The following is a 24766-nucleotide window of genomic DNA, read 5'->3' as shown; positions in this document are numbered from 1 at the left end:
TATCTGACAATGAAAGCCCACAAATCCAGGCTTTCCTTCTTAAAATATGATTTCTAAAGTGCTATTTCTACGTCTCAGTAGAATCTGTCTGAACTCTTTCATGTACTGGGATGTTCCTCGTCATGTCATGCTGGTCAATGTCTCCAGCTGGACAGGTGTATATTGATGCAGGAGTAATGTCTTATAACTCCCCCTGGTGGACAGGTGTATATTGATGCAGCAGTAATGTCTTATAACTCCCCCTGGTGGACAGGTGTATATTGATGCAGCAGTAATGTCTTATAACTCCCCCTGGTGGACAGGTGTATATTGATGCAGCAGTAATGTCTTATAACTCCCCCTGGTGGACAGGTATATATTGATGCAGCAGCAATTAATTGATGCGTGTTGTGAGTCTGTTTTTTTGGTGTGTTTGTGTGTGTTTGCATGGGTAGGCTTGGAACATATTCACCCTGCTCTTACTACTGTTTGCACATGCACAAACAAAGACCTGACTGCCATTGTCTTAAAGGGGCAATTGACTGGGTTTTTGGGGTATTTCACACTGTTCCTTAAGGTCTCCGAATAGGGTATGTAACATTGGTTGGGTTGAAAATGGCCCGGGTGCTGTTCTATGCCCACTGACAGATCCTCTGAAATGTTCCCGGGAAAAAACACTAGCTTTTCTACTTTTATGGTGTGCTCATTAATATTTAGATAAGCTGTGCGCTGATTGGTTGGTTTTCAAGAGTGAAGCTGGGAGCAAAAACACGGCCAACAACAGCACTCGCTGAAACACCGAAGTTGGAGACTTGAAATAAAAACGCGCAAATAAATCTATTGTGTCTACACAACACTGTTTTCAACAGATTGACTATATATCATTTGAAATGATAAAATTACTTGTTTCCACTTCTGTTGTTGAAGCAAACTGGATTGACTTGGGTGGGTAGAACGTTAGGCTACAGCTTAGCAACCAAACCATATCCTGATTCTACTCGGCTTCAGTTAGCTAGCTAGCTCTAAATAACTTGCTGAAAAATAACATGACCAAGATCTGGACAAACATGCATCGTGAATTATAGATTTACATTACACAGGTTATTTATTTGAATGAAACACAGTCAGGAACATGAATCAACGTTAGCCCCATTGCCAATAAAATAGGCTAAATTATCACACATTCTACCTATGCTCTTGCGTTAGCAGGCTAAACTTGTTTACATGCCTACTAGGTGTTACTAGTAACAGTTACTAGCAATGCTAACGTATCCTGTATCAAGCACCTGCCTTTCTCCTGTTCTTTCAAATAGATTATCTACGTTAACAATAAGCCAGACTGCTGTTCGTTTTCTGGCTATTTTTCGGAAGCTTCCCTTCTAATGCCAACTACAGCTAGTCTAACTAGAGTCATTTGATGTGTGTAGAAACGTATTTAGCATTCTACCTGGTATGGTATTTTATACAGGAAACGTTAGCATTGCTAATAACTGTTAGCACAACATCATACTGTCCTTATAGCTTGCGGTTGCAATGAGCATACGGTCGGAACAGCACCTCTTTCCAGGTTCAGCTTCCTAGCAAATCCTGCTTGCAGATGTCCAAGGTTGTCAAAACTGTCTTGGGTGAAATGTTCAGAGCAAATGAATGATTGAGCGTCAAACTTCGCCGGGATCTTCTCATAAGACAACAGCAGCCATGCCTGTTGAATGTTTGGCTCCTTGGGAAGACTGAGTGTTAGCCTTCACTGTACAGCCTGGAACACAGCATTTACGACCGTGGTCCATTTTCAATATCCTTGTTATAATTCAAAACGTTCTTCTTTGTAATTCCTTATAAGTAGCTTACACAGAGCAGCGCGCAGCTAAACTACTATCGGAGATAGACGCTACCTCGGGCTGGTCTGGATGTAAATTCGGGGGCGTGACAAAGATACAGACCAGAGCCAAAAAGGGCAGTCCCCGGTCCTTGTATTACGACACCGCCACCCTTGCGATGTCTTGGGGTCATGTGACCCCCGCCATGTCGGTGCAACTTTTCTTACGTAATACAACAACATACATGCGTAAGGGGGGCATATCACGTGACATACACGTTATATCACTAATTACCACTAGGCAGAACCCTCGCGCTGTCTCCGGGTCATTGTGACCCATCACAGTGTCACATGACTTTTCCTAGCACAGAAATACATAAAATACACATTTTCTTTTAAAGCATTATAAAGTAAGGGTCTCTGAAAATGATTCCAAGGTCTAAATCTTGTCAGTAGAATGTGGATAGGATGAAATACAGTTTATTAGTCAGGTGTGACCTGTTTTTAAACCCGACAACACGGGGGTGTAGAGAAGAAAACAAGTTAGTAAATGGGAGAGGGATTTGCTGAAGTCAGACACTGTCACCTGGATGACATGGGCTGCTTGCACAGACAACGAGGACAGCGGGAGGGTTAACACCAGAGAAACTCCTAAACACCAGCTCCTCTCAACACCAGAGAAACTCCTGAACACCAGCTCCTCTCAACACCAGAGAAACTCCTAAACACCAGCTCCTCTGTTAACACCAGAGAAACTCCTAAACACCAGCTCCTCTGTTAACACCAGAGAAACTCCTGAACACCAGCTCCTCTCAACACCAGAGAAACTCCTAAACACCAGCTCCTCTGTTAACACCAGAGAAACTCCTAAACACCAGCTCCTCTCAACACCAGAGAAACTCCTGAACACCAGCTCCTCCGTTAACATTAACCTCATCCCTATACCCCCCTACCCCACTCACCAACCAACAAGTAAAAGAAGCAGTATAGAGAAAGGTCAGAAAGGAAAGAGGATACTTGAGGGAGAGAGAGATCCAGAAAGAGAGAGAAAACGGCGAGAGAGCGATAACCTGCTGCAAGCATAGATGTGAGGGAGGGAGAATGTGCTCACTTCAGGGGGAGAGCACACAAGGGGGGCACACTGTGAGAGCGCAGTGAAGGGAAGGAGGACAGAGACAAGGAGAGGAGAGGAGAGGAGAGGAGAGGAGAGGAGAGGAGAGGAGAGGAGAGGAGAGGAGAGGAGAGGAGAGGAGAGGAGAGGAGAGGAGAGGAGAGGGAGAGGAGAGGGAGAGGAGAGGGAGAGGAGAGGGAGAGGGGGGTAGAGGTGGAGCAAGAACCCAACAGAGATGAGGGGAGGAGGAGAGAAAGGACGGAGAACAGGGATGGAGAGAAAGACAGAAAGCATCTCATTTCCAACCACAGGAACACTGGGCTATGTCTGGGGTGGAGAGGTGATGGGGGGAGACATAAGGACAGAGGCTTAGCTGACAGTACATTTTACAAATTATCCAACACACGACTTGTTATACAGATTTAACTAGAAAAAACATGTGTTTTTGCCTCTGCGAGAGGGGAGAGAGAGAGATGGAAAGAGGAGAGAGAGATGGAAAGAGCAGAGAGAGAGATGGAAAGAGGAGAGACAGATGGAAAGAGGAGAGAGAGATAGAAAGAGGAGAGAGAGAGGTTGTAGAGTGCATGTGAGAAGGACGGGAGGAGAATAGAATCTCTATCTCTCTCTCTCTAGGTAAGGGGGGTGTGGGAGAGGAAGTGCGGGGAGAGAGGAGATAGGGAGGGGTGGGGGGCAGGTCAAGGGAGAGAGGAGATAGGGAGGGGTGGGGGGCAGGTCAAGGGAGAGAGGAGATAGGGAGGGGTGGGGGGCAGGTCAAGGGAGAGAGGAGATAGGGAGGGGTGGGGGGCAGGTCAAGGGAGAGAGGAGATAGGGAGGGGTGGGGGGCAGGTCAAGGGAGAGAGGAGATAGGGAGGGGTGGGGGGCAGGTCAAGGGAGAGAGGAGATAGGGAGGGGTGGGGGGCAGGTCAAGGGAGAGAGGAGATAGGGAGGGGTGGGGGGCAGGTCAAGGGAGAGAGGAGATAGGGAGGGGTGGGGGGCAGGTCAAGGGAGAGAGGAGATAGGGAGGGGTGGGGGGCAGGTCAAGGGAGAGAGGAGATAGGGAGGGGTGGGGGGCAGGTCAAGGGAGAGAGGAGATAGGGAGGGGTGGGGGGCAGGTCAAGGGAGAGAGGAGATAGGGAGGGGAGGGGGGCAGGTCAAGGGAGAGAGGAGATAGGGAGGGGTGGGGGGCAGGTCAAGGGAGAGAGGAGATAGGGAGGGGTGGGGGGCAGGTCAAGGGAGAGAGGAGATAGGGAGGGGTGGGGGGCAGGTCAAGGGAGAGAGGAGATAGGGAGGGGTGGGGGGCAGGTCAAGGGAGAGAGGAGATAGGGAGGGGTGGGGGGCAGGTCAAGGGAGAGAGGAGATAGGGAGGGGTGGGGGGCAGGTCAAGGGAGAGAGGAGATAGGGAGGGGTGGGGGGCAGGTCAAGGGAGAGAGGAGATAGGGAGGGGTGGGGGGCAGGTCAAGGGAGAGAGGAGATAGGGAGGGGTGGGGGGCAGGTCAAGGGAGAGAGGAGATAGGGAGGGGTGGGGGGCAGGTCAAGGGAGAGAGGAGATAGGGAGGGGTGGGGGGCAGGTCAAGGGAGAGAGGAGATAGGGAGGGGTGGGGGGCAGGTCAAGGGAGAGAGGAGATAGGGAGGGGTGGGGGGCAGGTCAAGGGAGAGAGGAGATAGGGAGGGGTGGGGGGCAGGTCAAGGGAGAGAGGGGACCACACTAGACACACAGACAGTGTAGACATAGTGTATATTCAAGTGGATAATACTGTCATATTACTGGTCCTAAATGCACATTACATTTACATGTAGTCATTTAGCAGACGTTCGTATCCAGAGAAACTTACAGTAAGTACAGGGACATTCCCCCCCGAGGCAAGTAGGGTGAAGTGCCTTGCCCAAGGACACAACAATTTGACATGGCCAGAAATTGAACCGGCAACCTTCTGATTAAGAATCTTACTCTGACCTTCCCTGTAGTGTTTCCAGTGTGTGCATGTGTGTTTGTACATGTGTGTAACCAACCCAATTGTGCACTACTATGAATGTTTTGCCCTTGTTACATGTTTAGCTTGTTTTCTTATTTTCGTTATGCATTTCCTGTGCTTTTATTCTGAAGGAGTCTCTGGGTTAAAAACGATAATAGAGTTGTGCGCGCGAGAACGGTAATAGAGTTGTGCGCTCGATGAGAGAAAAAAGGAATGGAGAATACGACTGTATAAAAGGTAAAGAAATAGTTACAGTATTAGTGCTCCCCCGAAGAGGCAAAAGGTTTGAATGTTTAAAATATATAATAATTAACAACTGTAATAACTGTATTTGTTCTTAAACAGCATTGTTAATGGCTAGCTATGTGTATAAGCTACTACAGTGGTGCTAACGGCAAGGAGATGTTAACACGTGATTGTTGGTTGTGCTTTATACCCAGCTCTTACGTTTTTTGGGAGGATTTATACTAAATTGTACAATTGTCAGTAAAGCGTCAGACCATCTGTCGGGAGGGATATGCTACAATATGTGTGTGTCTAAGGTCACTGGGTCACCAACAAACACAGCTTGTCTTCTATCATCCTGTATAAAACATCTTTATTTCTCCTTATTTAGGCAGTAAGACACTATTTAGTTCATCACATTCAGTGGAACTGAGATCAAAGACAGGATTGTTGTTTGTCAAATAAAAACAAAACAAACATTCTACACAAACCAATATACAAACTTTTCGGGAGATCAAGTCCAGCTGTAAAAAGTAACAGTTCAATCTTCAATAACATCTATGTGAGCACAGTGTGTGAGAGTGTGTGTGGGCTATTCTACCTGACACAGGGACACTGAGGAGTCATAATCAACCCCAAACCCAGGATAGAGGGGCTCAGTGAATGTGCTGTGGAATGTGTGCAGGTGGGTCAGTGTGTCAGAGGAGACTGTGTAGAAGGACAGAGTGCCGGCCGGCCAGTCCAGATACACTCCTACTCTGTGGGAGCTGGAGGGGAGGACAGGTATGTCAGTCGTCTTATTATCGTGCCTGACAGAGTAACTGTCATCACAGTTCAGACTCCAGGATTTGTTATTGTGTCCAAGCAGACATTCATCACCCATTCCTCTCCTAATGATTCCTTTATATGTCAGTGCTATATAAACCAGTCCTCCACTCCACTCAGCCTCCCAGTAACAGTGCCCAGACAGACCCTCTCTACACAGCACCTGGTGACGGTCCTCAAATCTCTCTGGGTGATCAGGATACGGCTGCTCCTCTGTCCTTGTCACCTTTCTGTTCTCCTCAGACAGAGAGAGTTTTCTGTGTGCTGTGTTTTCGTCCAGTGTGAGCTCACAGGCATCTGATGGGGGAGACCAAGACACAATATATTACTGATGATCATCATTCACATTAGAATGTCTCTCTCTCTCTCTCTCTCTCTCTCTCTCTCTCTCTCTCTCTCTCCCCTCCCCCATGTTGTGGGGTGGAGGAGGCAGGGGAGGGAGAGAGGAGAAGATAGATAAAAGGAGGGAGGGAGGAATGGAAGATGAGGCGAGGGAAAGGTAGTAGATAAGGAAATGATTAAAAAGGAGAGGGGGGAGGAGAGGAGAGGAGAGGGGGAGGAAAAGAGCTGAGATAAGAAGGGAGGGAGGAGAGGGAGAACACACACTTCCATACAATCAGAGACTGGAGCTTAGAGCAGACACTGGGAGAGGGAGGGGAGAGCAAAGGTAATGAGGGGGTGAAAGGTGGACAGGAGAAGAGGGGCAGTCAGGTGGAGGAGCATAAGAGGAGAGGGGATGAAATGTGGAACTGGAAAATGTAAGAGTTGGACGAGGGGAAGAGACTGTTGGTGTTCAGTTTTGGTGTATATGTGGTGTTATTACACGGCTGTTCTTAATACAGTAGAATGCTCCATTCACTTGAATGGGGCTTCCCAACGTTCTGCGGTCCGATATCTTCTGATAACAGACCGTTGCTATGAATAACAGACCGCTGTCAAGGAAAGTGGCCTTTTTGCTTCTGATTCACGTCTTTTTTAGCACTCCGCAAGTAGTCCAGTAACTTTTCAACCCCAGCGCACTCCGTTGCTTAGCGACGTCAGCTGATTTGAAGCCTAAAGAATGTTCAACGTCTATGAAGTTCAACGTCTTTGGCGAACTATTTCTCTGCTGATCAACACTACGAATGGTAACAAATACATTGTAAAAAGATACACTGTGTTAAATACTTTTGTTGGCAAGTAGCCGTGTAATTAGCGGGATAATGTATAGAACGCTGGTCATTATCGGGAAAATAAGCCCCGACAGGGCATACAGTACCTCGATGCGAAGCGGAGGGGTGTAGTTTTGCTCTGAAGGGGCTTATTTTCCCGATAATGACCGGCGTTCTATACATTATCCCTTACTTGCAATACGTCAGTCTAAACCAGGGGTGGGGAACCTGCGGCTCTTTGCCTGCTCCTGTGAGGCTCTTACTGAGCGGCTGGGGGAATAAAAGGAATACAAAAAATATATACTGTATGAGGACCCTTTCGCATTTCATATTGCGTATCACATCATTGTTTAAGACTTAAAACAAAACCACACAGAGTTAGCACTCTGTGTCGCAGGTGGGGTGCCAGGCCCTGTGCTAACTTAACATGCGAGGCACTGCTTCTACACATACACGTGACATACGTGCAAGAATCACTTTTAAACCGCACAGAGACTGTCCATAATTCCGGCAGCTATTATCCTGCACACGCGTATGCGGAGCCACACCATTTCTGATAGACGTGCTGACAAATGTATCCAGCGATCCTCGAATCGACTTGTGAAATTCTTGCTTCTTTTTTGTTTAATTCCTTTTCTCAGCACCCGACTCAGGATTGCAAAATCGATCTTGCTCTCTTGTAGGTGACGTTTGTTTCTCCCGGCCGTCTCCTTCCCCCTTGCACTTTCACAGGGCGCACTGGGGTGTAAATCATGAACGAAAAAATAAGATTTTTCAACCAACGGGAATTTCCATTTTAGAGACCATCAAGCCGAGAACAGGAATAAAAAAATATTGAAAGTAGAACACATTTTTGATTGCAGGCACTGTGCGGTCGTATAAAAACTGTTATACTTTCGATTATAACTGTCATTAGATCTGTAAGCTGCTGTTGTAGTGCGGGCGTGCATGTGTGGCTCTTTGCTATGGTGCGTTTTTTTTTGTGGTTCTTTATGCCGGACTGTTTAGCCACCACTGGTCTAAACCAAGGACTACTCTGTAAGCAGGGGCGTTTCTATACGGGAGCCTACAGGGTTTTTTTACACGTTTTTTACACTTTTTGTTTTCTTCTTTTCTTCTTTTTCCAAGGCTTAAAGTCTTCATCGGGTCTGTTCAGTGCTATTCAGTGCTTTCCACACACTATCATGGATAAGAGTGTAGCTCGCACCTGTGTCTACAATAGCTTTGCCATTCCATGTGCCTATGTTTAAAGGAACCACCAACTGTTGAGGCATGTTGTGAGCACCAGGTCCTACTGCTTTTGTGGTTTTGGTTGTCAGCTGTTTCACAGGAGTGCCACAAGTGGATGATGTTACGCCCAACTTTCCAGTACCTTGCTGTCCAGGCTTGGGAGGTCGAGGCATGCTTTTTGATGGTTGTTGTGAAGACTGATAGCTTCCAGCAGGGGGTCAATATTGAGGACACAAACCAGGTAGGTGTTGACCTTTACACCGCCAGCAAGTCCACAGGTTTGGAAATACTCTTCTGCTCCTCGTCCAACAAGAAAGCAGAAAGGAACTTTTTTTTCAAAATCAACCCAGGTCACGACATCAGTCATGGCAATTTCCCACCAACCACGGGCAGTACCGTGAACTGTTCTAAAAGTGGCAAGGACCTCAGGATCTGAAAGAGGGCGAACAGGAAGAAAATCGCGGAAAGATTCCACATTGACGTGACACTGACGTGAATTGGAAACTACGTTGTATAAAGACATCTGGAGATCATAAATATTGTTTTTCTGTCCTGACAGTGCAGTTAAATCCACTCTGCAGGAATCCTTCTGACAGTTACACCACACTGCACAGCTGTTCTACCATGACAGTTGTGCTTCAACATCACATAGTGATAATTAGGATACTACTTACCAATCTCATCCTTGAGCTGAACTGTAAATGAAGTGAGATGAGAGACGGTGAGAATCAGACATATGAACACCAGAATCTGAACAAGAACTTGTATCTATAGCGATAGTACCTACCACTACCTACTCTCCCTCTGATGACGACACTAAACAGTCCTGACCCTACTCCTCAGTCAAGAACTACAGGTGAACAGGAGGGGCAGCACAGCACAGAGATATGAATGGAAAGCCTGGAGATTGTAAATAAGGCTTTCGGTCCCATTTGTGGTCAGACCAGAGATACTGATATGAATACAGCAGTACATCACTGTTCCTTCATGCTGTGACGTCACGAGAGGCTACACAGCCCTCAGCTGGACAGTTCAAGTAGAGGACACAAAGTTCAGATATAAACAAGGGTTTTATTAAAGTTCTACGGAATTAACAAAAACAGCGTTACAAACTCAAAAAGGATAAGGCTCAGGTTGATCTTCAACAGACAACTTAAACGATGCCTCTTCTTGGCGGTGAAATCATAATCCCGATTCTCTCAGATAATGCTGGGGACACAGTAAACTATTTTTTTGATCTTATAAGATCTTAAAACTGTGAGACACCACACATGAAGACAAAGAATTCTAGATTTAGCCATTTTGCTACGACAGTGTGTGGTGTACCGTGATGGTGTTCCACACACAGATTTCCAACCAGTGTCCCAACTGTTAACACAAGAAATCCCGCAAAATCTATCGAGATATAAAAATAAGCATGGCGGACAATATGCAGGAAGAAATTGAGATGATAGTGTTTGGAATGATTTTCACAGAAAATTCATGGGAAAAAGTAAGGGGTTTACTTTTGCCACAAATCAATTCCATTTAACTTTGTGCTGCGCCGTGACTCCGTTTGTTATGCTTCTGTCTTCTCTCAGCTTGCTTTCTGTTTGGATATTGTTTCGTTTCACGTGATAAACTCTGCGTTTGTCTTCGGGGTTCCCCCCACACATCAGGATTTTGGATCGCAAATATTGAACATGTTGAATATTTAGGATTCGCGATCGGGGCGCCTCCGACGTCATTCTGAGCAGATTCGGTCACTCTTAACACACCTCACACCAAGGGAACATCTGATAAAATAATTTGTAGAACCATCAAGATAACCAAGACGTTACCTAGGATTGTTGGAAGGGGCGAAATCGGCCCAATTATCCTGTAGTGTGTCCCCAGTATAAGTAAACAGTCTTTTCAATCTTACGTCAACCGGAGTTCCAGCCTTCAGTATCCTTCGTGGAATCCCTACTGGGCGGTCTGGTCCTTCGTAGAGCACCCAACCTGCAGCTTGTCTCTCAAACCCCACACACCTCCTAACTGTGTCTCTTAAAAAGAGACCTTATCAGTCTCAGGTGTGCGGGAATGGCATGTATCGAGGGAGGGATGGAGTTCCTGACTCCACCAGCAGAGGAAGCCATAGCTGTTGAGGTTGCAGCCATCTCTTGGGAATGTAGCACCCTTCCAGGACATCACAAATGATAAAACGGCCATAACAGACATCCTCGGATTTAAATAATTAAAATAATGAACTTTACTTAGTGTGCACACTGTTAGATCCAGTGGAGAACAATTCCACTGCTCATCTTACTGGTATAATGTTGCACCGATGCACCCGTGCAGCGGTTGCTTTTCACTTGGACATAACTTGCGTTCCTGTTGCTTTCCTAATTGTGTCAATTCTGACTGCACACGTCACTGCTGTTACGTGCCCTTATACGGAGCTGTCAGGGCGTGTATGTATGCTAATTCAGGAGCACAAGGACGCACCAGAGCCTGTTTAACGTATGGAAGCAAATCGTGACCAAAATTCAAATGAAAATGCATTTCCAGAAATGCATTTTCCTGTGAAACTAAGCTGTTTCACTTTTGGCCTAGTTCAGACAAAATCTGAATTTCAAGAATCTGAATTCCTGCAATCTGAATTTCAAGAATCTGAATTCCTGCAATCTGAATTTTAGAAATTTGTATTGGATCTGTGATGTGTCCTCTCAAGACCCGGCAATTAAATCAATGCGTATGTGCACACCGCCCCCTACCGAACAAGATGGGTAGCTCGGTCAGCAGGGAGCTGTAGAAGAGCGGCTACTGACGTCACTCTGCTGCGCCGCTCAGAATGCATTTTCATTTTCAAATTATGGGCAGTTGCGGGCAGAACACGAAAATGAAAATGCAATGTCCGCTCTGTTTTCTTTTTGATTCTGGTATAACATGTGCAGTCTTGAGGAAGAAAATGCAAATGCAATAGGATGATTGATTACAAATTTTATTTATGAGTCAAATAATGCAGCCACATTCTTAAAATGAAAAAGCATTTCTGGAAATGCATTCTAATTTGAATTGTGGTCACGATTTTGCAGCCAAGTTCTTAAAATGAAAATGCATTTCTGGAAATGCATTTGAATTTGAATTGTGGTCACGATTTTGCAGCCACGTTCTTAAAATGAAAAGGCATTTCTGGAAATGCATCTTCATTTTCAAATTTTACATTTTGGTATCTATTTGCTGGGGAATATTTTGAAAATTAAATTTCAAATGTCTTTTTCGTTTTCATTTTAATCAAGGGAAAGAATGAGCAGTCTTAAAGAAGAAAATTAAAATGCTAATAGGATAATTGATTACTAATTTAATTTATGAGTCAAATAATGCAACCACATTCTTAAAATGAAAATGCTTCCATATTAACGAGACCCTTGCCACTCCCTATTAAGCCCCATTGTACCGAATTTGGCTGCAGTTTCACCAGAGTTCCACTGGGGGTGATCGCAAGAGAGTGCATGTTGAATGGGAGTCTATGGAGCTAAACGGCTACATTTGTCTCTTTCGCCTGATTGTCGTTGAGAAATCTCCGATTTGATTGTAGTTTTTGCATGTTCAACATGAATTATAGGTCGAAAGTTGAATGAACGAGTACTTATGTCCTTTTGATTTCTTAGAGGGTGAGTTGTTGTTGCCAATAACACGCTAGCATTCTGCTAATGAATGCTGATTGGTTAGTGAAGGACTAATACGACCAGAGCTCCCGCTTGATGGCATCCGAAGGGGAATCAGAATGTCAGAGCATTAGCAACAACATTAGCAAGTCAAAACTCTTTCTAGCATGTGTATTGACAGGGAGAGCCTAACTTGTCAGCTGTGTTGTCGATGCCCTGAGAGAATAAAGTAAGTGACCAGAGCTTGCCGTAAAGCAGTAGCTCTGGTCTTACGATGTGTATGACGTCAATGACATTTTCAAAAGCTTTTTAGAACGGAAAGGCGACTTTAAAACAATCTAACAGCCAGCAGTGTGTATTTGTTTTGCCTCCCCTTTCGAATTCAGAATTCAAATTACTAGACAAAAAATTATATCCTGAGAAAAGTGGATTTTGAGGGGTACTGCTCCATAGACCTCCATTCATTCTGCACTCGCTCGTTAGCGCCCTCACATGGAACAGCAACCAGTTCAGAAACCGGAAGTTTCCCGAGAGTGGCAGTTCTCTCTATATTAGACATTAGCTGTGTTTACTACCGCGCACTTGTGCACTTCGAGCACTGACTTTCAGTGTTAAGGACGTTTCACTCACAAAACCAGCAGAATTCAGTGCATTGAAAGTACCCGGATGGCGCACTGCAAACGGTCCAAAAAAACAGTGTACAACGATGGACACTACTCATTTACATTTAGCAGACGCTCTTATCCAGAGCGACTTACAGTAAGTACAGTGACATTCCCCCCGAGGCAAGTAGGGTGAAGTGCCTTGCCCAAGGACACAACGTCATTTGGCACGGTGTGGAATCAATCCGGCAACCTTCCGATTACTAGCCCGACTCCCTCACCGCTCAGCCATCTGACTACTCGCCCTAAATGGGCGCCATCTTGGCTACGTAGCAGAAGAGGAGCCTCAACATCATCACATAGTGATACACTGGATATTACTTACATTTCTTATGAATGAGCTGACCTGTAAATGAAGTGAGATGAGAGACAGAGAGAACATCAAACATACGAACACCTGAACAAGAACTTGGATCTATAGTGACCAGCTGAACCAGGATCCTACCACTACCTACTCTCCCTCTGATGACGACACTACACAGTCCTGACCCTACTCCTCAGTCAAGAACTACCAGTGTGAACAGGAGGGGCAGCACAGCACAGAGATATGAATGGAAAGACTGGAGATTGTAAATCAGGCTTTCTGTCCAATTGTGGTTGACCAGAGATCAGTAAATCACTGTTCTGTCACATCCCGCCCAACTCCTTAGTTCATGTCTTGATTCCTTCTGTGTGTGTGTGTGTCCTCACCTCTCCTCTCATTTCAGTGTCTCCTACCCTGCCTGTGATTGACTTCCCCAGCCCTGATTGACAGCACCTAGCCGCAGTGTATTTAGCCCTTGTGTTTCAAGCTGTCATTGTTAGTTTGTCTTTGTACCTTGTGTCATTCCCTGACTTATCTTCTGTATCCAGTAAAACCTTTTTGTGAATATTCTGAGTCATGCTTTTGAGTCCACAGGGCGGATCTAGAAAAATATTAATGGAGTGGCAGGTAGTGATGGGGGTAACAAAGCTTTTCGAAGAAACGAGCTATTTGACACAATTGTCTCGAAAAAGTATCGCTTTTTCGAAACGTTCGATACATCTTCTCCATAGGGACATCTGCTGGTCAGTTCATGTATGGCGACTGTATCGAGCGATGGAAGGAATCAAGTGACGTCAAGCCCTCGAGACGTCAGTCTCATAATCGTCATTGACAACTTGATAAATAAAGGTTATGTGACAAATGTTTCGATTTGAAAGTATCAAAAATATGTTATCATATATCTTGTTGTATTATAAACAACGTAACGTCTTTGCTACTTTACGTTTATGATATTTATTTTTAGGTTCTTATAACATTAATTACACATATACTTCAACTGAGTATGGCCTCGTGGTAAGAGCGCAACCCCTCATTCAGACGTAGTGAGATCGCATCCCCTCACCCCGTTTTAGTGGAAGTATATGCTAAAAGAATATATTACTATATGATAATGTAAGCTAGCGGTTAAGGTTTTGGAACATGCTTTTGCAACCGGGAAAGGGATGGCCACATTTGAAGGCTGGTAAAACTAGAGAAAGATGTAGGCTATGTGCTAATGTACACCTACTATCTCATATCTGTATCTATCTCTGTCTATCTAGCTCTGGCAATCTATCTGTATCTCTGGTTCTGTCATTGAATGTAGTGTCCTTAAATAGGCCTATGTCTCCTCTTTATAACCTACGAATATTAGTGATGTCTGATGTCTTGTAAGCGTTTGAATAAAAACCGTTTGTCTCAGGTGCTCGTGTGACGTCCGATGCTTCGGACGTCACTTCGACACTTCGACTCTGATCACGTGGTTTTTGCCCATTTGAAGCCACGCTCAACACGTTTGTATCAGTACAAACTGTTTTGGAAGGTCGATACCACTTCGTGAGCACGGTATCGAGCGTAACATCACTAGTGGAAGGAGATTTTGAGGTGTGGCACCCCCATGGCAGAAGCATATATGCTGATTTAATTGCAGTCATATTAAACAATGTTTATTTGGAATCAATGTTTATTTGGAATGCCCCCAAATTAAGACATTTTAACTCAAAAACATTAGGCTACATTAATAAAGCCTTAAATCAAAGATATTGAGGAAACACTGAAAAATTGTTTCAAAAGTGTTTTCATTGATTTATTGGCTATTGGTTAATCAATAATAAACTGTATCACCAAACCAAAGGTTGGACAACTTGGTCAGCTACTAGTAGAAGAATGTGCAACAAGTTTGAAGTCTGTATGGTCAATTTTGACAAAGATATTGAAGAAACACTGAAAATTGGTGTATTCAAATGTCTACTAGGTTTTTCGGCATTCAGGCTCTATACTCTTTTACCCCGGTCCCTAAATATGACACGGAGCCTGAACGGAGGTACGAATATGAATGTCTGTTGATTGTCGAATATAAAACTGATTTCATCTCGGTCTCGGCGCAGTGGGGAGGGTGGTTGGAGTCGTCTTGTGCTGCATTCACTTGCAGTGGGGTATTAGCAGGCCCAAACGTAATTCGCGAGCGCAGAATTCCGACGAAAACCCGCGGAATTTCAAATAGAATGCATTGGAGGCAAAATTTAAATGAACTTGTCAACTCATATTACGTCTCTATTTCTTTCATTGCCACCAGTGTAGGTAGTAGGTCTGTGATAGCAATCAAAGGAAGTCTGTCAACCCTGAAACTGATACAGTAATGTTCACGTTAGACCAGCTAGGCTACTGTAGCCAATATAAAAACATTAGTCAAAAATGCCCAGATTCAGCCCTGAAGAATTGACACGGAAACACTTATCAACCAAAATTACAGGAATAGACAGGGCCAGGGAGTTTTCAGGCGATCTTTATGAGGATGGATCAATACTTTTCTGTAAAGTCTGTCAACATTTAGTCGACCATATTCAGCGTCAAACTGTTGTGAAACTATTTTGGTCGCTCCAACACAAGAATAAGAAGGCTATCGGAATTTGAATCAGATTTTGTTCAGGCTTGTATATAACAAATTTATTCTCGCAAATGTCCGACAGTGGGGAGGGGGGTTGGAGTTATCTAGTGCTGCATTCACTTGCAGTGGGATATTAGAAATTCGCTCTCGCAAATGTCAGATGAGCCACAACTTTTCTTTGTTTTCAAAGCTGCCAACTGGGGTGGCAGCTGGGGGGGGAAAGGTATAATTAGGGTGGCAGTTGCCACCCCATGCCACCCCGGTAGATCCGCCACTGAACCACCTATCGCCGTTACAGTTCTTCATGCTTTGTAACAACCATGTACATGTGACAACCCCTTCAACTCTGTATGACATCAAGATATCAAGGTCTTTATCAGTGTTCTAATAACAGCTGTACAAGAGGAGACATTCCTGAACATGCTCCTGTCCTGACAGTGCAGTTAAATCCACTCTGCAGGAATCCTTCTGACAGTTCCACCACGCTGCACAGCTGTTCTACCATGACAGTGGTGCTTCAACATCATCACATAGTGATACACTGGATATTACTTACATTTCTTATGAAGGAGCTGAACTGTAAATGAAGTGAGATGAGAGACAGTGAGAATCAGACATATGAACACCAGAATCTGAACAAGAACTTGGATCTATAGTGACCAGCTGAACCAGCATCCTACCACTACCTACTCTCCCTCTGATGACGACACTTCACAGTCCTGACCCTACTCCTCAGTCAAGAACTACCAGTGTGAACAGTAGGGGCAGCACTAGCCTGACGTTGTCATGTTCCTAATTCTAGTCAAAATATGAGTCTGAAACCGCTCAGTTGGGCTGTGAGTGTGGGGCGTTTCAACCGAACCCGGAAAAAATGCTTCTTGGATAGACCTCCAACCAATCAGAACAACGTAATATGTTGTTTTTTTTTAAACAAATTAAACCCAAGCGCTCTCTGGTGACGTGGTTGATTACGTTACTGTTGATCATCTGTCCATCATCGTATAAAGCTCACCCTGACAATTTGATTGGTCCGAACAGCACTTGTTCGGACATTAGTTTTTCCAGGACCGATGAACTCCAGACCGAACTTCCCGACCAAATTGTTTTGTGGGTGGTGCTAAGTTCGTCTGGCAGCCAGGCTAGGGCAGCACAGCACAGAGATATGAATGGAAAGAGTGGAGATTGTAAATCAGGTTTTCAGCCCCATTTGTGGTCAGACCAGAGATACTGATATGAAGCAGTACATCACTGTTCTTCATGCTTTGTAACAACCATGTACATGTGACAACCCCTTCAACTCTGTATGACATCAAGATATCAAGGTCTTTATCAGTGTTCTCATAAAAGCTTGTCCCAAAAATTTTGGTTGTAAACCCTCTGCAGCATTGGTTCCCAAACTGGGGTACGCGTACCCCCAGGGGTACGCAAAGTGTTTCAGGGGGTACGCGGGGAGAAAACGTGATTTCAAAGTCCTTTAAAAAAATTAAAAATACATTTTCAAACTGAGCTATAAATGGACATTACATCTTAAATAGTCTGAACAGCCAAGTCGTATTGCCCAAAATATTAATGTATACCCATATTCAGCAAAACAATTACACTTCGAAGTGTTATAGGCTGTATATGTGCACGGGGGGAGGGGGTGGGTCGGCGGTTACAAACATGAAAAAAAAATGGGGGGGTACGTAGATTGAAATTGAATGTCTAAAGGGGGACGGGACTGTACAAAGTTTGGGCACCACTGCTCTGCAGGAATCCTTCTGACAGTTCCACCACGCTGCACAGCTGTTCTACCATGACAGTGGTGCTTCAACATCATAACATAGTGATACACTGGATATTACTTACCCTTCTCATCCTCGAGCCGAACTGTAAATGAAGTGAGATGAGAGACAGTGAGAATCAGACATATGAACACCAGAATCTGAACAAGAACTTGGATCTATAGTGACCAGCTGTAAGGACACCCTACCACTACCTACTCTACTCTAGTGACTGTTCTTTAGAAGTCTTATGTTAACAGTTGTAATTTAACACCACTTTACAGCTTACCTTAGGACCACTCAGTTGTAGTAGCAACTGATGTATAATCTGAGTTTACGATGAATCAGATGGTGTTTTAAATCTACAATATTATCTGATAAGAACATACACTGACCATCTCAAAACAATAGCCCTTTAAGAGCAAGTTATCCTTTCCATACATGCTCTTGTCCTGATAGTGAGGTCACTTCCCTCTGCAGACTAATGCTGGTTATTACCTTTCTGGGCCATGAAAAGCTTCCCTGCAAAGGAAACACAGAGGTGGGAGAACACAACCGTGAGAACACAACAGCTGATCACATATAGAACATGACTCTGTAGAGGTCAGATATAGAACATGACTCTGTAGAGGTCAGATATAGAACATGACTCTGTAGAGGTCAGATATAGAACATGACTCTGTAGAGGTCACATATAGAACATGACTCTGTAGAGGTCAGATATAGAACATGACTCTGTAGAGGTCACATATAGAACATGACTCTGTAGAGGTCAGATATAGAACATGACTCTGTAGAGGTCAGATATAGAACATGACTCTGTAGAGGTCACATATAGAACATGACTCTGTAGAGGTCAGATATAGAACATGACTCTGTAGAGGTCACATATAGAACATGACTCTGTAGAGGTCAGATATAGAACATGACTCTGTAGAGGTCACATATAGAACATGACTCTGTAGAGGTCACATATAGAACATGACTCTGTAGAGGTCAGATATAGAACATGACTCTGTAGAGGTCAGATATAGAACATGACTCTGTAGAGGTCACATATAGAACATGACTCTGTAGAGGTCACATATAGAACATGACTCTGTAGAGGTCAGATATAGAACATGACTCTGTAGAGGTCACATATAGAACATGACTCTGTAGAGGTCAGATATAGAACATGACTCTGTAGAGGTCACATATAGAACATGACTCTGTAGAGGTCAGATATAGAACATGACTCTGTAGAGGTCACATATAGAACATGACTCTGTAGAGGTCACATATAGAACATGACTCTGTAGAGGTCAGATATAGAACATGACTCTGTAGAGGTCACATATAGAACATGACTCTGTAGAGGTCACATATAGAACATGACTCTGTAGAGGTCACATATAGAACATGACTCTGTAGAGGTCACATATAGAACATGACTCTGTAGAGGTCACATATAGAACATGACTCTGTAGAGGTCAGATATAGAACATGACTCTGTAGAGGTCACATATAGAACATGACTCTGTAGAGGTCACATATAGAACATGACTCTGTAGAGGTCACATATAGAACATGACTCTGTAGAGGTCACATATAGAACATGACTCTGTAGAGGTCACATATAGAACATGACTCTGTAGAGGTCACATATAGAACATGACTCTGTAGAGGTCAGATATAGAACATGACTCTGTAGAGGTCACATATAGAACATGACTCTGTAGAGGTCACATATAGAACATGACTCTGTAGAGGTCACATATAGAACATGACTCTGTAGAGGTCACAAATAGAACATGACTCTGTAGAGGTCACATATAGAACATGACTCTGTAGAGGTCAGATATAGAACATGACTCTGTAGAGGTCACATATAGAACATGACTCTGTAGAGGTCACATATAGAACATGACTCTGTAGAGGTCACATATAGAACATGACTCTGTAGAGGTCAGATATAGAACATGACTCTGTAGAGGTCACATATAGAACATGACTCTGTAGAGGTCACATATAGAACATGACTCTGTAGAGGTCACATATAGAACATGACTCTGTAGAGGTCACATATAGAACATGACTCTGTAGAGGTCACATATAGAACATGACTCTGTAGAGGTCAGATATAGAACATGACTCTGTAGAGGTCACATATAGAACATGACTCTGTAGAGGTCACATATAGAACATGACTCTGTAGAGGTCACATATAGAACATGACTCTGTAGAGGTCACATATAGAACATGACTCTGTAGAGGTCAGATATAGAACATGACTCTGTAGAGGTCACATATAGAACATGACTCTGTAGAGGTCACATATAGAACATGACTCTGTAGAGGTCACATATAGAACATGACTCTGTAGAGGTCACATATAGAACATGACTCTGTAGAGGTCAGGTCAGATATGGAACATGACTCTGTAGAGGTCAGATATAGAACATGACTCTGTAGAGGTCACATATAGAACATGACTCTGTAGAGGTCACATATAGAACATGACTCTGTAGAGGTCACATATAGAACATGACTCTGTAGAGGTCACATATAGAACATGACTCTGTAGAGGTCACATATAGAACATGACTCTGTAGAGGTCAGATATAGAACATGACTCTGTAGAGGTCACATATAGAACATGACTCTGTAGAGGTCACATATAGAACATGACTCTGTAGAGGTCACATATAGAACATGACTCTGTAGAGGTCAGATATAGAACATGACTCTGTAGAGGTCACATATAGAACATGACTCTGTAGAGGTCACATATAGAACATGACTCTGTAGAGGTCACATATAGAACATGACTCTGTAGAGGTCACATATAGAACATGACTCTGTAGAGGTCAGATATAGAACATGACTCTGTAGAGGTCAGATATAGAACATGACTCTGTAGAGGTCACATATAGAACATGACTCTGTAGAGGTCAGATATAGAACATGACTCTGTAGAGGTCAGATATAGAACATGACTCTGTAGAGGTCACATATAGAACATGACTCTGTAGAGGTCACATATAGAACATGACTCTGTAGAGGTCACATATAGAACATGACTCTGTAGAGGTCACATATAGAACATGACTCTGTAGAGGTCAGATAAAGAACATGACTCTGTAGAGGTCACATATAGAACATGACTCTGTAGAGGTCACATATAGAACATGACTCTGTAGAGGTCAGATATAGAACATGACTCTGTAGAGGTCAGATATAGAACATGACTCTGTAGAGGTCACATATAGAACATGACTCTGTAGAGGTCACATATAGAACATGACTCTGTAGAGGTCAGATATAGAACATGACTCCACTCATGCATCCTCTACACGTAAGACATGAGATTTGACTAATAACATGACTATGAAGAATAGTTGAACGTAACATGTCTGTGTTTTATTCATCCATCATTTACCTTTAGCCCTATGTCTCTTTTTCAGGACCCAGATGGCCACAGCTAATCCCACGACAGAGACACCAAACACCACAGCCAACCCCACAGCCAAGGACCATTTCCAAGATTGATCTTGATAGAACAGCTCACCTGAAACATGCATGTTTAAAGCAGTGCTGTTATTTTACAATTGTTTATACCTACCTTTACAAAAAAGAAGGAATCACGGTCCAGGCCCGCCGGGGGCCGGAAAATCCGCCCCTTCCTCCTCCAGTTACTAGGCACTAAATTTTAACAAAACTATTTTTTAGACTGCTACACATGCTGTACATCATTGGACAGCTACAATTTTTGTGCTTGTACTCATGAAAACTATTTAAAGATGAAGTCGCAACAGCAAGTATTACTAACGTCTTTGTCCAGTCACAAATATGTCAACAAACCAAAATCAAACTATTTTACTCACCCTAAAAGGTTCACCCTGGTCCAGGTATGCAACAAATAGTGTCAAAATGGCCGCTACACTCTGACCTTTTGTTTGACACAATAGGAGCTTCCATGCCCTGGTAACAGCCTTCTAAAGCCAACCAGGTCTGTGCGTCCCCCCCCCCCGTCCCCCCCCCCCCCTCGTTCTAAGCACATTTCTCAAACTGGCTTTGACTGGCTCTAAAATGAGCTTGTTAGCCTAGTAGCTAAGGAAATGCTGCAAATGTCAATACCCAACATGATAGGTATCTGTGGAGCCTTCAAAATAAAAGTCGATTGCCCAATATCGATGACAGAAGCAGGGTTCTTTGTGCACCGAATCCTGGGAATCAGATAAAGCACTCCAATGTGTTCATGCTTCAGTTTTTGTGTTTCAGCAATACTAATGGGGGATTTAGCTATTACATATGATGGTTTTAAGTAGCACCTTTCATTAGAGATAACAATTATGAAAAATAATCCCTTTTATCCTAAGTATTTGACCTTGGTTACAAAGGGTCATTCTGGAGTCTCCAAAAGGCCCTTTTAGAAATGCCTGGATGTACTCTTATAAAAACGTGTCAAATATGAATATATTGTGGTATTTTGTTTTACTTTTGATTTGAATCGGGTAAGGCTTCAATCTTTGGTTCAATTCAGTCTTCCAGCAAATCTCTTCCAGGCCTCTGTTTTCAAAACAAAATCTAGGCGGAAATGGAAACTTTCACTTTCCTTGTGTTCAAGCTTCTATTACTGAACACCAGTAGGACTTACAGGGGTCCTGACAACAGGGGAAATAACGTCAGAGTGTCCGCTCTCAAAAGAGACCATTTACATGCATGTACTCCAAATGGTAAATTAATGAATAACTCACCAGGAACATGAATCCATGCCGTCTCATCTCCATCCATGTATTTCTGTTTAACTCTACAGTTAAAGAGGTTTCTAACTGTCTTCTGAACAGTGACCCTCAGTCTGAGTGTGTAGAGTCCCACAGAGTCTGTGGTCGTCTCTGGAGGATCAGTAGAGAGAGAGACTCCTTCACAGTCCCGCCACACCACCTCTGGTTGAGGGTACCAGCCTTGTGTCTCACACACCAGACCCATCCCTGCTCCTCTGTGCCCCTCAATGGAGAGCGCAGGCTGAGATCCTACACCTACAAACACACAGATACAGAATCAATCATGTTATTAGAAGGACAGGTAAACTACAGATTCACTGATTCAGTCATGTTTTTGAAGTATGACCTTGGTTTAATTAAATCAGCAAGTTACCAAAACTAGACTTGAAAACTAAATTCACCTTTAACATGGACTTCAATGTTGGAATCATCATACCATTTCGAGGTAGGTGACCCAACAAAACATTTGTAAGTTCCTTCATCAGTGCCTCTAACCCAGAGCAGCTTCAAGGAGGTGTTGCCTGTCTTCAGTTCCTCTTTAAACAGAGTTGTTCTTGCCTTGAAGGAGGGATTCTGATTTTCATTGTCATCTCTGCCCTCTTTGTAAAGATGGATGTTGCGTTGGTCCCTGTCTACTGAGAGTTTCAACCACTCCACCGTCCAGCCCTCAGCATTGACACTGGGGTCGACGTAGCACGGCAGAACTAGACTCTCACCAGCCACAGCAGTGATTTGTGGAACTGGAGTAATGACCTTATGAGTAACTGAAGAGAAGAGAACAGATAGAGAGTGAATCTCAAAGGACAAACATTCTCTCTCCTCAACTTGCTCTGGTCTGATGGAGGCCTGCAATCTAGTTGTTCTGTATCACTTTAAACTGTTACTATCAGTCCTACTGTTAATACTATGACTATTATAGTGTACCTAAGAGACAAAACTTTACCGATACCTAGATGGTAAAACACACGATTCCATGACAGTGATTTGTTTACCGCAGTCTGCTGTGTGGAGCAGTAGGAGAATCCTCCAGAACACACAGCCAGGCAGGGTCAGCATCATTCCTGAGGACAACATCCAGAACCAAGTACACTCAAATATCTTTTTCATAAACTTTCATGGTCAATACGTCCAGGGATGGGCAAAGATACATCAAAATGTATTTAAAAATAAAATACCAAATACCTTAATTGTGAGTGTATCAAAATAAACGACAAAATACAGCAGCGACATGTATCAAAATAAACTACAGTGTTTTTGCATTTAACAGACACTCTTATTCAGAGCGACTTGCAGTAAGTACAGGGACATTCCCCCTGACACTGTGTCCCCCCAAGGACACAATGTCATTCTGCACAGCGGGGAAATTGATCCAGCAACCTTCTGCTTACAAGGCCAACTCTCTCACCACTCAGCCATCCAACTCCCCTCCACATTTCAAAGATACTAAAATCAATTTTACAAGGGAGCATTAAATCCCTTGACAAACCTATCTACAGGCCTATTTGATCTATTGCTTCACTAGTACACTAATACAGTTGATTAAGTAGACAACGTTTGATAGCAACAGCTTCTCTCTGCTTACAAGTCATGCAGTGAATCTGACATATGCAATCAGTTGACAAATCAAATATCCCTGTGATAACCCAGATGAAGGTTAGTTTCAAAGTAACAAACTGTTTAATGTTTAACCCTTGTGCTGCCTTCGGGTTATTGTGACCCGGTACAATTTTGTAAAGTCTTTCACACAAAAAACACAAAATCCAAATATGCTGCCACATCAGAAGAACAGGTCTAACCGGTCTCTGCCCAGTAAGAGGAAGAGAAGTCATGTCTGAAGAAGGACTGAAAAACATTCACCATTTGTCCCTGTACTTACTTACAGTAATAGTAACTAGCCCGATACCCTATCCGCTCAGCCATCTGACTGCCCTATTTTAAAGGATAAGACATCAGACCGGGGTAGGGATGCTGATTTACTTAATCATAACCTATCCTGGACTGACAGTAAATCCTTCACTCTCCAACATATGAATAAACACCTTCTACTGACCTTTATAAAAGTCTGGTTTCACCATCAGCCTCCTTCCTCTCTGTGCTCCAGCAGGTTCTGTGTGTGTCTGACAGTAATGCTGACAGTCTGATCACCTGAAGTGCTGCCTTGAACTCATCTGATCCCAACATTAAAGACTCCTCTTACTGCTGTTGTTATTGGTACTGTTCATGGTCTGTAGATATCTGAATGTGTCACACCCACAAACATACCTTCACACACACTTCTGTTTGGACCAGTTGATCTTGTTTGGAATCTTATTCCAGGACGTCACCTGCATCTTGTACATGCATGTACACACAAACACCAAGACGACATACATCCTTCAATCGATTGTTAAATGTTTATAAAGTTTTCACATCTAGGGGGTAGCAACATTCCCTGGCCGAGGAGTGCAGTAACATGTATGGCAAAGCAAAGGCAGAGAGTACTTTAGGTAAGAAGCAAAGCAATACAGTCCAACAGAACAGCATGTATAAGTATGTGTGTGCATGTGTGTCTTGAACAACCACCATATGTAGAGCAGGAGTGTTTATCATTGAGGCAGGGTTAGCTGCTCACATTGTCTGGCTACAGTGTGGTTACAGAGAAAGAGAGAGAGAGAGAGAGAGGAAGAGGAGACAGAAAGAGAGGAGGGAGAGAGAGAGATACAGGGAGAGAGACGGGAAAGAGGAAAGAATGACAGAGACAGAGAA

At 43.7% G+C, this 24766-nt stretch overlaps 2 protein-coding genes across 2 annotated transcripts; both read right to left on the bottom strand.

Annotated features, from left to right (window-relative positions):
• Positions 1–5457: 5457 nt before the first annotated feature.
• On the bottom strand, positions 5458–20980 carry LOC146234955 (stonustoxin subunit beta-like). Its single transcript, XM_084689031.1, has 7 exons — positions 20677–20980; positions 17754–17777; positions 17341–17361; positions 16049–16069; positions 12927–12947; positions 8985–9005; positions 5458–6226 (listed from the first exon to the last, which is right to left on the bottom strand). Exons 1-7 carry the CDS (start codon positions 20816–20818, stop codon positions 5697–5699), a joined length of 780 nt encoding a protein of 259 aa, XP_084545157.1. The 5' UTR covers positions 20819–20980; the 3' UTR covers positions 5458–5696.
• Positions 20981–21616: 636 nt separating this feature from the next.
• On the bottom strand, positions 21617–24192 carry LOC146234954 (butyrophilin subfamily 1 member A1-like). The gene is made up of 5 exons (XM_084689032.1): positions 24072–24192; positions 23014–23082; positions 22423–22785; positions 21995–22276; positions 21617–21901 (listed from the first exon to the last, which is right to left on the bottom strand). Exons 1-5 carry the CDS (start codon positions 24094–24096, stop codon positions 21891–21893), a joined length of 750 nt encoding a protein of 249 aa, XP_084545158.1. The 5' UTR covers positions 24097–24192; the 3' UTR covers positions 21617–21890.
• Positions 24193–24766: the final 574 nt, after the last annotated feature.

The sequence above is a fragment of the Hypomesus nipponensis genome, chromosome 23 (assembly GCF_054491055.1).
Source record: "Hypomesus nipponensis isolate SF chromosome 23, ASM5449105v1, whole genome shotgun sequence".
NCBI lineage: Eukaryota > Metazoa > Chordata > Actinopteri > Osmeriformes > Osmeridae > Hypomesus > Hypomesus nipponensis.
The sequence above is the reverse complement of the archived record's forward strand: the minus strand, read 5'-3'. Positions and strand labels throughout refer to the sequence as shown.